The sequence below is a fragment of the Neoarius graeffei genome, chromosome 14 (assembly GCF_027579695.1).
Source record: "Neoarius graeffei isolate fNeoGra1 chromosome 14, fNeoGra1.pri, whole genome shotgun sequence".
In the NCBI taxonomy this organism is placed as follows: Eukaryota; Metazoa; Chordata; class Actinopteri; order Siluriformes; family Ariidae; genus Neoarius; species Neoarius graeffei.
The window spans coordinates 32,535,406-32,549,442 of record NC_083582.1 but is presented as its reverse complement, the minus strand read 5'-3'; the positions used below and the strand labels follow the sequence as shown (position 1 = coordinate 32,549,442).

At 41.4% G+C, this 14,037-nt stretch overlaps 1 protein-coding gene across 10 annotated transcripts in view; it reads right to left on the bottom strand.

Moving 5' to 3' along the window:
• The window catches only part of plce1 (phospholipase C, epsilon 1), a 207,175-nt gene that overhangs the window by 54,717 nt on the left and 138,421 nt on the right, over window positions 1-14,037 (bottom strand). For all 10 annotated transcript variants that reach the window (XR_009656455.1, XR_009656456.1, XR_009656457.1 and 7 more), the window contains 3 exons: window positions 7,198-7,343; window positions 6,791-7,049; window positions 2,293-2,468 (listed from right to left, as the gene is read on the bottom strand). Coding sequence is in view for 7 of the 10 variants with exons in the window: in XM_060939539.1 (XP_060795522.1) it covers window positions 2,293-2,468; window positions 6,791-7,049; window positions 7,198-7,343 (581 nt within the window). In the remaining 3 variants the exon portion in view is untranslated. The remainder of the gene's footprint in view (window positions 1-2,292; window positions 2,469-6,790; window positions 7,050-7,197; window positions 7,344-14,037) is intronic.

Here is a 14,037-nt window from a genome sequence, read left to right as displayed (position 1 = left end):
TCACTTTGCAGCTCAAAACAAATGGATGGGCGGCACAGTGGTGTAGTGGTTAGCACTGTCGCTTCACAGCAAGAAGGTCCGGGTTCGAGCCCCGTGGCCGGCGAGGGCCTTTCTGTGTGGAGTTTGCATGTTCTCCCCGTGTCCGCGTGGGTTTCCTCCGGGTGCTCCGGTTTCCCCCACAGTCCAAAGACATGCAGGTTAGGTTAACTGGTGACTCTAAATTGACCGTAGGTGTGAAGTTGTGAAGCTGTGACAGGCCTAGCAAGCCGGCAACAGATTAAGAGTGTGTGTGTGCTCTCAATAGACACAGGCTATCGGCTGACAGGCCAATTGCTGGGTTTCGGTCACGTGACTTTTCTTAGCGGTTTTACCAGAAGTGGAATAGCTGGTGGTCTAAACGGCTGCCGTAGTGCAAACAACTAGCGATAACTTATCAGAGTACGCTCGTAATCTAGAAGCCACTGGTCGCTTTAGATATATTCAGAAGATTGCTATGTGCAATGGAATCGACCCCTACAGTCTGGGAAAGAAGGATGTGTCATACGATCTCGAAAACTACCCTTCAGTCGAGTTCCCCGACATCTCGAACTATCTGGTGTTGTAGACGTCCTTCTACACCACAAAACAGATGAAAGCGTGGAAGAGTATGGAGGCTTACGACTTTTTTGTATGTGGCTGGGTAAAGGACCTCGCTATTAAGTCACTGCCGAATGAATCCTGTATTGTTTTTGCCCGTGTAAGTATGTTTTTTGTTTTTTAAGCTTTTCGTTCGCATCTTTACAACGAAGCGCTGCAAGTTGAAGTGTAAACAAACAGTTGGCTTGATTCTCACTTGTGTTGGCTCTTATCTCTCAGCTAAATCATTCACAGAGATCATCAGAAACCCCTTTAAAGACCTGGATCTTAGTTAAACAAGACGGAGAAGTGATCACGGCGCATTGTAACTGTACGGCTGGGGAAGAGTTTTGTCGCGACCTTCATGCATTTGGATTTTGTGAGGAGGAAACAAAGAAACAGCTGGGGACTTTAGTTCTTCGTGACTAAAAAAAGTACCATAAAATAATGACATATAGCAAGAAAAACACTCAGGACATAGCAGAGACAGAGATACAAACCTTCCACCAAGTGGTCACTGCAAACTCGAGCGTGCTTCGACTCGGCTCCCTTCGATTTCAGCGAGAGGTTCAAAAGCCGCCTTTCTCGACGTCTTTTTGTGAAATCCTGTGTTCGTTCACCCTTTATTAGTTCACGAGGAACCCTGAAGAAACTTTTATCAGTTTCACGGTTTGTTCGATTTGAACAACGCAAGCGTAAGGCATTTTTCATGCGAGCAATGCACCTTCTCCGTACAAACGCTTTGTCAGCTGAGCTTTGGTAGACCACCAGCTAAAGTCCTGAATAACTAATGAGGCGGATGTGACGTCACGTGAAACCCAGCAATTGGCCTACAGGGCGTCAAGATAGGGGGAAAAAAAACAAAAAAAAAAACACGGCTCTGGCTTTTCATTTCCACTTGGATGAAAGCAAAACGACAGTGAACTTGGACCCAAAACATTTTTTTTTTGTCTGCAAGTGAGGATAAACTGATCTTTCAAAAGAAAAGCCAAGAGACATCAAGCACAGTTTACAGAACAGCAAGACAAAGCCCAGTTCAGACCAACACCTGAAGATTAAGACCCTCTCCTGAGATTTCAAAACACTGCGAACGAGGCAACAAACACAAGGAATGACAAAATCCAGCCAGAGCCCCATTCTGACACCACATTAATAACCAGGGTGCACTCCTTCCTCCCAAAGACACGTGAGCACCAGGCCTGAGGACAAACAGAGAACAAGCACCAGGGCTCCCTTTCTTCGCTCGAGAATAAGAGACCCTCTTCTAATACTAACTACCTACTAACAGTAACCAAGTAATATATGCCCTATAAAATGATACACTTACCGTTTAGTAGGTAATAAGAATAAAAATCGCTGATTTATATCATTTACTGTACTTGTTTTAGACAGCATGAAATGCGAGGATACTGTATATTCTTATTTTATTTCTGTATTAGTCCCAGCTGAATGAATGAAAACTATCCGTAAATAAATAAAAGCTTGCGTCTATCAGTTCGGTGTGGTAAATGTCAAACATTTAGGAATAACTAAGCGAATGTACAAACCATATGGCGTGAACGGAGAGTCTGAATCGAAACAAATGTCCTTTTTTGGTACTGGGAAGACGCTTGGTGCCTATGTCTCGTCTGTACAGCCAGTGGCTTTTGAACTGACAGCAATAAAGTAGACACTCACTGATTCTTGCTCCTGTCTCTGAAGGCGTCCTCTGGCTCGTCGGCCTCCAGGCTGCGATTGCAGCTGCGGATGGTTTGCAGGATGTTGCTGACGGTGGCCTCCTTCTCCGAGCTGTGCAGCCCATTAGCTCCTGCTCTCTGCAGGAAATGCTGCTGCCCGTTGTAATCGGACACGAACTGGCAATGAAAGAACAAAAGTCTGGGACTGAACCTTGGTTCAACTAATGTTTCATGCACCAGGTATGCTTCCATCCCAAATACATCTCAAAAACCACAGAAAAGACCTGTACGGATTTGGGGGGCGTGCCCCACGTAAAAAAAAAAAAGAAAAAAAAAAAGTTTTAGTATACGGCTACTTGGAATTGTAACTTGATTGTATTGCAGATACCGAGATATGCCCACCGTTTTGTTTTTTTTTTAATTAATAAGGTTTAAAAAATAAACAAAACTCATTATATGGGATTGAGCTGAGGAGTTTATGGTATAAATTTATATTTAATAATAGGTCCTAGCTTAGGTTTTTTAGCTCTTAACACAAATGCAGTGAAAAGCAAGCTGGGCGAGTCCTGTTGGATTTTAACAGGCCGAAAGAATTTTGTGCATCGACATAACATCATACTGTATTCCCAGACTGCACTGTAGACTCCATGTAAAGGGTGTGCGCCATCCTTTTATGTTTATGGTATCGTTAACACACATGTTCACAAGCCAAAATGATAAGATGCTGCAGCAGGCTTACTGCGTACACACACGTCGGCTGTCCGGCTACCGCTCGTGTTCATTAATAGGGTATCCCTGTACTCACTATACCTTGTGTATGTACAGTGGTGCTTGAAAGTTTGTGAACCCTTTAGAATTTTCTATATTTCTGCATAAATATGACCTAAAACATCATCAGATTTTCACACAAGCCCTAAAAGTAGATAAAGAGAACCCAGGTAAACAAATGAGACAAAAATATTATAGTTGGTCATTTATTTATTGAAGAAAATGATCCAATATTGCATATCTGTGAGTGGCAAAAGTATGTGAACCTCTAGGATTAGCAGTTAATTTGAAGGTGAAATTAGAGTCAGGTGTTTTCAATCAATGGGATGACAATCAGGTGTGAGTGGGCACCCTGTTTTATTTAAAGAACAGGGATCTATCAAAAGTCTGATCTTCACAACACATGTTTATGGAAGTGTATCATGGCACGAACAAAGGAGATTTCTGAGGACCTCAGAAAAAGCGTTGTTGATGCTCATCAGGCTGGAAAAGGTTACAAAACCATCTCTAAAGAGTTTGGACTCCACCAATCCACAGTCAGACAGATTGTGTACAAATGGAGGAAATTCAAGACCATTCTTACTTTCCCCAGGAGTGGTCGACCAACAAAGATCACTCCAAGAGCAAGGCATGTAATAGTCGGCGAGGTCACAAAGGACCCCTGGGTAACTTCTAAGCAACTGAAGGCCTCTCTCACATTGGCTAATGTTAATGTTCATGAGTCCACCATCAGGAGAACACTGAACAGCAATGGTGTGCATGGCAGGGTTGCAAGGAGAAAGCCACTGCTCTCCAAAAAGAACATTGCTGCTCGTCTGCAGTTTGCTAACCATCACGTGGACAAGCCAGAAGGCTATTGGAAAAATGTTTTGTGGATGGATGAGACCAAAATAGGACTTTTTGGTTTAAATAAGAAGCATTATGTTTGGAGAAAGGAAAACACTGCATTCCAGCATAAGAACCTTATCCCATCTGTGAAACATGGTGGTGGTAGTGTCATGGTTTGGGCCTGTTTTGCTGCATCTGGGCCAGGACGGCTTGCCATCATTGATGGAACAATGAATTCTGAATTATACCAGCAAATTCTAAAGGAAAATGTCAGGACATCTGTCCATGAACTGAATCTCAAGAGAAGGTGGGTCATGCAGCAAGACAACAACCCTAAGCACACAAGTCATTCTACCAAAGAATGGTTAAAGAAGAATAAAGTTAATGTTTTGGAATGGCCAAGTCAAAGTCCTGACCTTAATCCAATCGAAATGTTGTGGAAGGACCTGAAGCGAGCAGTTCATGTGAGGAAACCCACCAACATCCCAGAGTTGAAGCTGTTCTGTACGGAGGAACGGGCTAAAATTCCTCCAAGCCGGTGTGCAGGACTGATCAACAGTTACCGCAAACGTTTAGTTGCAGTTATTGCTGCACAAGGGGGTCACACCAGATACCAAAAGCAAAGGATCACATACTTTTGCCACTCACAGATATGTAATATTGGATCATTTTCCTCCATAAATAAATGACCAAGTATAATATTTTTGTCTCATTTGTTTAACTGGGTTCTCTTTATCTACTTTTAGGACTTGTGTGAAAATCTGATGATGTTTTAGGTCATATTTACGCAGAAATATAGAAAATTCTAAAGGGTTCACAAACTTTCAAGCACCACTGTACATGGGACACGTGCCGTTTTGGGGCTGAGCCTCACTTTGATTTTTACGACAGCGGCTGGATCAGTCTGTGAGAAAACTGTGTTCAGTTTTGCTACGGCTCTAAAGAAAATCTTGGGAACTAAGACTTGTTATCGGACTTGTTAACCTGCAACTCACACAATCATTATATCGTTCTCTCAGTCTATTCGACTCAGGAGCTCAGATTGCACACTGTATTTTAGACACGCAACTCCTGCAGTCTTTGTTTATGGTTATCTCGGTATTAAGCTCCGTCTTAAGTGGCTGCTTACATTCCCTCAGTTTACTGTCTTATATGTACATTGAATGTCGTGAGCAGGAGCTCAGATTGCAGTTGCTAGAACAGTAATAACTTATTGATATAAGGTGTTTTTTGGTCAGTGTACTACACTGTAGTGTCGTGGTAATGCGTTATATGACAATGCAACTTTCATAAACATTACCATATATCCGTTGTAATTACGGTATGTTCTACACTTATACCTGAAACTCTGATATCATCATTTTCAGAAGTTCCTACTTTTACAACATTTTTGATATGGTAATTTTCTTTCAGAGATTTCATTTACAACACGTCTCCAACAGCTCAAAATGCATCTCCGGGCATTTAAAAACTGCAGAGTTTCCGGGGACCTCTAGTGGCCCCCGGACCCCTAGTCTTACTGGGTTGACGCCCCTCCTTCCCACTTTCCTGGATCCACCCCAGTTATCCTGCAAGATACACTGCAACCCCACTATCACGAACTCCATTGTGGACGTCCAAATAGTTCTTTATACCAAAAAGTCCGTAATACTGAAATAGACCCACTGGTCACCCCACTCACATTATATGCAAAATTTTAGGCACATTCTCCTTACCATGAATTTCTCTTTCCAAGTCATTATCGCAGATCATTGACCAGTTCATTGATGCTTTAACTAGGTGTTAAGTTTAGTGGTATCAGCAGTCATTTCATCCTTTTATCGATCCTTTGATCACCGTTCACGATAATGGTTAGTGATCGACACCTAAGCGAGACTCATTAAGCCTTTGTTTTATAGCGTTAACACATATTGTTACCTTGATTGCAGACTTGATTACTTATTGTTTGTCTCTGGTGGGAAGAGGAGCGCATGGTTCAGTGTGTCTTGTAAGCAGGCGAATGACAGGTGTTTATTTATTTATAAATAGACAGGCAAACAGTTAAAAAAAAAAAACGTCAGACAAAGGCAGGGTCGTGAAACGGGCGATGGTCACACAAGGCACAAACAGAATGGCGAAGGCAAAGACGAAAGGCAGAGTCCAAATACACAAAACAAAGGCCAAAACAGAAAGGCAGTACACAGATATAAGGCTTGGTAACGTGAGACGCTTAGTACAGCGTGTATACTTCGCCAAGTCTGTGTGTTTAGAGAGTCCTTATAAGCATGTGCTGTGATTGCACCCTAATCCGGAACAGGTGCATAGTACTGTAATTAGTCCTAATGGCACTCTGAGCACCAGTGCGTGTGGACATGACAGTGATTTTTTTTTTTTGTCATTAAAGGTCGGGGCCATGATCTTAGTTCATGATATGTGAAAGTTTGTAGTAAAAGGGTTTGTTATAGCAGGGTTGCAGTGCATCTTGCAATAGAAACGGTTCTATACATCACAGACACACTGTCTGCACTTACACTTTGCCCTAGTTTGTTGGAATTTATTAGATTTTATTCTGACTACTTATGATAAAACCACTTAAACCCACAACCCTGGAAACCCCATCATTATCCGGCTTCCCCCGAGCCACCCCTATGGCCAAGCCCCCACTGATCATGACCCAAGCACACTGAAGGATGATTAGACTTCCATTAGAATGACCAAGTGTGTTTTCAACCTAAATCAATTTGGTGGCTTTTTCTGGAAGCTTTTAAGCCGGCTTTTATGAAGGTGGTGAGAAACTCATCTCTCAGCCGCAGCCAGTCATAACATTAAATACGGTTTTATAATGGTTATGGCCTGTTCAAACATTAATTTCAGGAAGAGAGATTACATTTCTTCTAATGGTCATTAACAGGATGAGGTTTTACCTCAATAGAGTCCTCTTGAGAATCGAAAGCAGGACGCAGCCCAATCAAGCTCGCCGCTCCGTCAAGAGCCGCGCTCAGTTCCTTGAGGAACACCCCACAGAAGGGTACTACTTTACAGCCGGGGATGTTGAGGGCACGATTCACCACCTTCTTGTATTCTGATGACGACTCGTGCTGGGCCATGGCGTCCTTCAGGCCTCGCATGGTCTCGATGTCTGCTTGATCCATGAACTGCCACATCTTCAAAACTTTGCGAGATCTACAGGACAACAAAGTGCTGAACTTCATACCTCGGTTAAAATGGACTCACGAGGAATGTTCCTCACTGTTCCATACAAGCTGTAATATTGACAGAGAAGAATGTTTGGCGGTCATTCTTCTTTCAACCAAGCACTGTGAAGCCATACCTAAGACCTGCCAAGAACTCCATCACTGCATTGTAGTTGCCCATATTCCAGCAGCACTTGGCCACATGAACAAGGTATGAAAAGACTTCTCTCTTCTCCTCCATTGAGCCAGCAGTCAGGATAAGCCAGGTCACCCACGAACTGACCTACAAACACAAAAAAACACTTAATAAATACAATGCTTTTAATAAACAAACAAACATCCATACATCATACCAAAAGTGGAAATGGAATGCTTCATGACATCTCATCCCCGATGTCCGAACATACCATTTACCTCCATTCTAGCTAATGACGATGACATTTAAAGAGCTAGATCATTGCTTAATTTTCCCTACTGAAGCTGAAATATTAGCGCCTCCATTAAAGGCCACTGAGGAAACAAGTGTGGAAATTAGAGCCATTCATTTTGTGATGGAGTGTTCTGAAAGCCATGGTTAAAAATAAACAGAGCTGAAGGACAGATTGTCTCAGAGCTGTCACTAACGTTTTAACAATACAGAGGACGCTTTGGGGTGAGAGAAGGTAAACGCTAAACTTAAAGCTAGACGGCCTTTCGATTTCATAAAGTCGATGAAATTTAGTTCGCTCTGAAATGTGGTCATTGTGATGTTTATTTCTGCAATATCTCACAAAATATCAGGCCATACTGTGGCTGGGAAATTATTTAATTTGAGGCGATTCCTGAGCAAATAATGTTCATGACATCGCTCGTTTTGCGCAGTCAAGCAGACAGAGGAAGTCCGTGTGCGCATGCGCAGGTTTGCCACCTTCTTCTTCTTTTGGGTTTTACAGCAGCTGGCATCCACAGTGTTGCATTGCTGCCATCTACAGGTTTACCTTTGACCGTGCACTGACCGTTCCATCATTCTGTCGCTAAACGAACAGCTGATCACTCTGAGGTGCTCGCTGAGCGCCGATATTTATAAGTTGGGTCCTGCGTTTCCTTTCCTTCGTATATAACAATGTCTTTTCTTCTCGCTTTCTGTTACTTTAATTGGTCTTTCATGTTTCATTCGCACGCTCACGTCCTACATTTTTCTCTCCGGTTTCAAATTTGTATCCCACAATGCCTTGCGCCAACGGGGAAAGCCCACCACGTCATGCATGACATAGTATCTTGAATTGGGTCATGGTGAAGCAGGAAAAAAAACAGCGGAGAATTTAGGGCCATGTGGCCTGAAATTCATTAATTGTTCTATTAAAAAAAAAACTAATAAAATTGAAAGTCTGCGATTCAAATTCAGTAGCTTTCAGTCCGCTAAACAAAAATAATTGGGTGTTGGGGAAAATTCTTTTTATGACCTACACTTGAAAGATCTGAAAGGCGGTCTAGCTTTAATATATATTGTGCATTAATGTTCCGTGTGTTCGTTTCACATGCAGTTATAAAAAATTTTGGTGGTTTAGGATTTAGATTTTTGTTCCTGTGTTTTCCAGAAAGATGCTTATGGAACACCATGCTGTCCCTCAAAATGCTGAGGACAACTAAACTCAAAGTTAATAAAAGGACAACATTATAGGCATCTCTCTTAAAAAGTGACATACAGGGTGTTTCAAAAAAATTTGACATTGAGATGTAAATATCCCAGAAACTACATAGTCTAGGCAAATGAAACTGAACAGGCTTAACGTTGAGCGATATAAGATTTATTCCTCAAAATTTGAATGAGAAATTCAAAAAAGGTATGTGGATTCCATGAATGGTTTCAGAAATTTTCAATACGTGCACCGCCTGAGACACAGCCTTCCTCTTTGAACTTTTTGTCCCGTGTCCAAATCTGCATTGCATTTTTAGAGAAATGTCTCATGAATGCACGCTGCACAGTCTTGTTTGACTGTGTTCGAGCGTACTCTAACACACAAAACGCCTTTTCTTTTCCGGTGAATAGGATTTCTATACCTAAAAAGATTTTTTTTGTAATTTAACTTTTTATTTGGTTTTCATTTATAGAAAAACATGTAATGACAAACAGTAACATAGAACAGACAGCATGGCAGTATCTACATATACTGTAGTGGCATGTCCCTTTTAACTCTAGCACCAGACCAAAAGAGAGAAAAAATATATATATATACACATACATACATACACATACACCCACATGTACATACATAAATGATAAATAAATTTAGCACCCATAGTAACATCTCTATGTCTACAACCTCCCCACAATACCATAGGCAAAGAAATAGTCCCATGACTTCTTAAGGTTCTCATTTTCATTATTGACTCTTGATAACATAACTTCATATGATACTATCTCTGACATAAGCTGTAACCATTGTCTAAATTCTGGAGGGGATGTACTTTTCCACACCCTCAAAATCAATCTTGTAGCTGTCACAGCCCCCACTTTTATCACTGTAAGGTCATATTTTGATGCTTGTGGCAGCTCTGTATGGTCCCCTAAAAGGCACAATCTAGGAGATTTCGGTATTGTCATACTCATCGCTTTCTCCATATGTTCTATGACTTTTTCCCAAAATGGCTTAACCAACTTACATTCCCAAAGTGCATGTACAAATGTTCCCGTTTCTGTATGGCATTTCCAACATAAATTATTGGCCAAAATACCCATTCTGTGTAGTTTAGAAGGTGTGAAGTAAAACCTGTGTATTAATTTATATTGAATAAACTTTCCCCTGGCCTCCCGTATACCTTTTCTTGTGTTTTCCAAGATTTTTGACCATTCCTCCTCACTAAATTCACATTGCAAGTCTTTTTCCCACACTAGTTTTAAATTATTACACAGATCTCTCGATTGCCCAATAAAGAATTTGTAGAATCCTGATGCTCTGTGTGCTGCGCATGGTAAGTCCAGAAAGTCCATGATTGGGTTTTTCTCCAGATTGAATTTACCTTTAGTAATGCAGTCTCTGATTTGTAAATATTTCCAAAAGTTTCCCTTGCGTTCCAACGGAAATTTTTGCAACAACTCTGAGAAAGGTATGAAATGTCCATCTAAGTACAAGTCACTTATTTTATGAATCCCTTTTTTGAGCCATTGTTCCCAATAAATAGTCTTTTTTCCAATCCGTATTTCGGTGTTGTGCCATGGAGAGGCATAGGGTTGTCTTAAGTGTGGTACTTTGTACATCCTGTGTATTTCTCTCCAAACTGTTTGGGAATGAGCCATTACTGGGTTACAGGGACAGGTACCCCCATCAGTCCTTGACCTATGTGAGAGAGTGTCCACAAATGTAAATGGAGCAACCAGCTCCTGCTCCATTTTTATGCAGCTTTTTCCTGTGTTCGCTCCTCTCCAGTGCTCACTCAGCATGGCCATTTCAAAAGCCAGATTGTATAACCTTACATTGGGGAGGCCTAAGCCCCCTACATCTCTAGATGACCACATTTTCTTGATGTTGATTCTGGGCCTTTTCTTATCCCAAAGAAATGTTTTTACAATGTTATCAAATGTCTTAAACAGTATTGGTGGTATATCTAAAGGTAACATCATGGAAACATAATTGAATTGTGGGGCAACAACCATTTTTATCACACTCACTTTCCCCCAAAGAGTAAGCTTTAATTTCCTCCACTTTTCTAAATTTGTTTTTATCTTCTGTAGGAGTGGTTCTATATTTAAGAGCACTATTTCCTCCAAGTTTGGAGTTAAATGAATCCCAAGGTATTTCATGCCTGTAGGCACCCATTTGAAATTAAACACAGTAATATCATTTGAGTGACATGTTCTTGATATTGGCATGCCTTCAGATTTATGCCAGTTTATTTTATATCCTGATAATTTTGAGTAAGAGTTAATGCATTCAAGTAGCACTGGTAAAGAGTCAGCCGGCTCTGCTATTACTGCCAAGATGTCGTCTGCATACATAAATAATTTGTGCTCTCTGCCCCCTGCATGTGCTCCCTTAATTCTTTCTTCTGCTCTAATTGCCAGAGCCAATGGCTCTAAAGCTAAAGTGAATAAGAGGGGTGATAGGGAGCAGCCCTGTCTCGTTCCCCTTGATAGGCCAAAAAAGTTAGATATCACCCCATTTGTAAGAACAGCCGCTCTTGGATTTGAGTAGAGCACTTTAACCCAGTGGCAAAAACCAGGCCCAAATTCAAATTTAGAGAGAGCTGCCATAAGGAAGCCCCATTCTACCCGGTCAAACGCCTTCTCGGCGTCTAGTGAGAGGGCTGTAACCGGTGTAGGATTGGTGCGATTCATATGTACAAGATGCATGAGTCTTCGCATATTATCCATTGACGATCTATGCTTGATGAAGCCTACTTGGTCACCATATATGACATTAGGTAACACCCGTTCCAATCTTGATGCTAGAGTCTTAGTCAATATCTTAAGATCAACCCCAAGTAGACTCACAGGTCTAAAGTTAGTTGGTTGTGATGCATCTTTATCTTTCTTTGGGATAAGAGTGATTAGGGCATCATTGAATGTGCTGGGCAGAGAGCCCCTCTCAAATGCTTCCAGGTAAACCTTATGTAAAATAGGGGCCAGGATATCAACATATTTTTTATAATATTCAATTGGGAAGCCGTCCAATCCAGGCGACTTCCCATTTTTCATTGACTGTATGGTTGCTCTTAATTCGTCCTCTGTTAGAGGGGCATCCAGCATTGTTCTTTGCTCCTCAGAAATGTTAGGCATCTGAAGGCTTGAGAAAAACTTTTCTACTTCCTCTGTGCTAGGAGTGCAGTCAGATGTATATAATTCTTTGTAAAATTCTTCAAATACCTTATTAATTTCTATTGAGGAGGTCACTGCTCCATTTGCTCTCTTAATCATTGGGATATTGTTAGAAATGTGCTGGTGTTTTAATTGCCTGGCTAACAGTCTACCGCCCTTTTCCCCTCCTTCATAAAAAGTAGATTTCAGTCTAAATAAAGCATATTCTGCTTTTTTATTAAATATTTCATGTAACTGATATTTACAGTTACAGATGGTGTGATATATCTCCTCTGTATTATGAATTGCCAATTCTTTTTCCAGATTACATATTTCCTTTTCCAATTTTGTCACTCTCATTGCACTTTCTTTTTTAAGTTTAGAGGAATGGGCTATGATTTTCCCTCGGATGTATGCTTTTGATGCCTCCCAACCTAAAAAGATTTTTTAAAAATAAAAAAATAAAAAATATTTGACCCGTTTCCACACATGCTGTTAAAATTTGAGGTCAACCGAATGAGAATTGGCAAAGTTATTAGATTGTGAAATTATATCAATTTTTTTGAAACACCCTGTATTATATCTCTCTTCCACAAGTTGAAACAGTTCCCTGAGGTTTTAATGAAATGTCTGGGACATTCTTTGGTCAAAATATCACAAGGATTAAAAACACCACAGCTTCCTTCTCACATGCGGTTAGGTTAATATGGGATGGCCTTGGGCTGGGGTGCCCTTGAGCGAGGCACCTGACTCCCAACTGCTCCCCGGGCGCTGTTAGCATGGCTGCCCACTGCTCTGGGTATGTGTATGTGCTCATTGCTCACGTGTGTGTTCACTGCTTCAGATGGGTTAAACGCAGAGAGGAAATTTCACAAGTGTGTGATGAATAAAGTTGTGCTTTCTTTCTTTCTTTCTTCTTTAAAGAGTCCGTTCAAAACAGCTGATTTGAGGAGCGACCTGTTCCTTCAAATGATAATGAGCCACTGCTCACCCCACCCCCTTCTTCCACCAGCCAATCAGGTAGCACTTTCCTCATGAATATTCATTCACAAAGGTAGTTCAGAGAGAGTCAGATGAGGGGGTGTGGTATAATTCTAATGAGCTCCGCTTGGGACAAAGAAAGTGGAGTCAAATCTGAACGGCTTGTTGAGGCTCATGTTTTCTGAAACAGGCAGCACAAAAACTGACCGGGTGTCTTATTTCAGAGTTTGTGGGTTCGTAGGCTCCAGATACCCAAATGTATCTGCGCAAGCACTGAAAAATAGCCTAGTAAACTAGACCCAACCGCCTAGCGGCCAAAAATATTTTTGCCTAGCGAATGGGTCTAGCCTCGCACCATATAAACAAAAACACCCCGGGCATCAAATCGTGCCCGCCAATCACAACGCAAGGTTTTTGTTTGGATTCTTTGGGCGGGCTTTTGCAGGAGTGACGACAAAGCTGCGCGACGCTGGAGAAAGCGCAACAGGAAAGATGGCTACGGCTAGTGAACAGCGTGCGTTTGACTCCGCTTTGGAATCAGTTTTAGAAGAATTAGACTTGGAGTTTTCGTTGAAACATGAGCAGGAAGAGGCTCTCCGCTCATTCCTTTTCAAGAAGGACGTTTTCGCCGACCGGCTATGGCAAAAGTCTGATCTACCAGCTGGCTCCGCTCGTAGCCGAAAGGATGGGGCTAGTTTGTGCTGTACGAAGAATTAATAAACAGCTTTGAAACATTACTTTTTGATTGTTTCTTATTTTCCCGTTATTTTAAATTTAAGGGAAATTATTTCACCAAACACCACTAAATAAAAACTCTCAAAAACAGTTTAAGCAAACCCTTGAAAAACACTTGGGAAAAAAATGTGCATGTGGTACAGACTCCAAACTTGTGGTCATTATCTCCAAACTTCTTAATATCTAGAACCTGTTTATTAATTAATACGCATTTTGAAAAATTATTTATTTCAAGGCCTCCCCCACTGCTTTCTGTCGCTCTGACTACGTCACAGCCACTGTTGCGCTGATTGGTCAGAGCGTTGGCCTATACGCACAGAGACAGTTTGAAAGACAGCGGTTTGTTCCTCCTACCCGCTTCGGAAATGTCTACGGATCGAGGCCAGACTAAATATTCACATTTAGTCTGGCTTGCCAGGCTAACTGAAAAAGTGAGTTTTTCATAATATGGCCCCTTTAAGCATCAAAATGTGCTCAAAATGGGTCG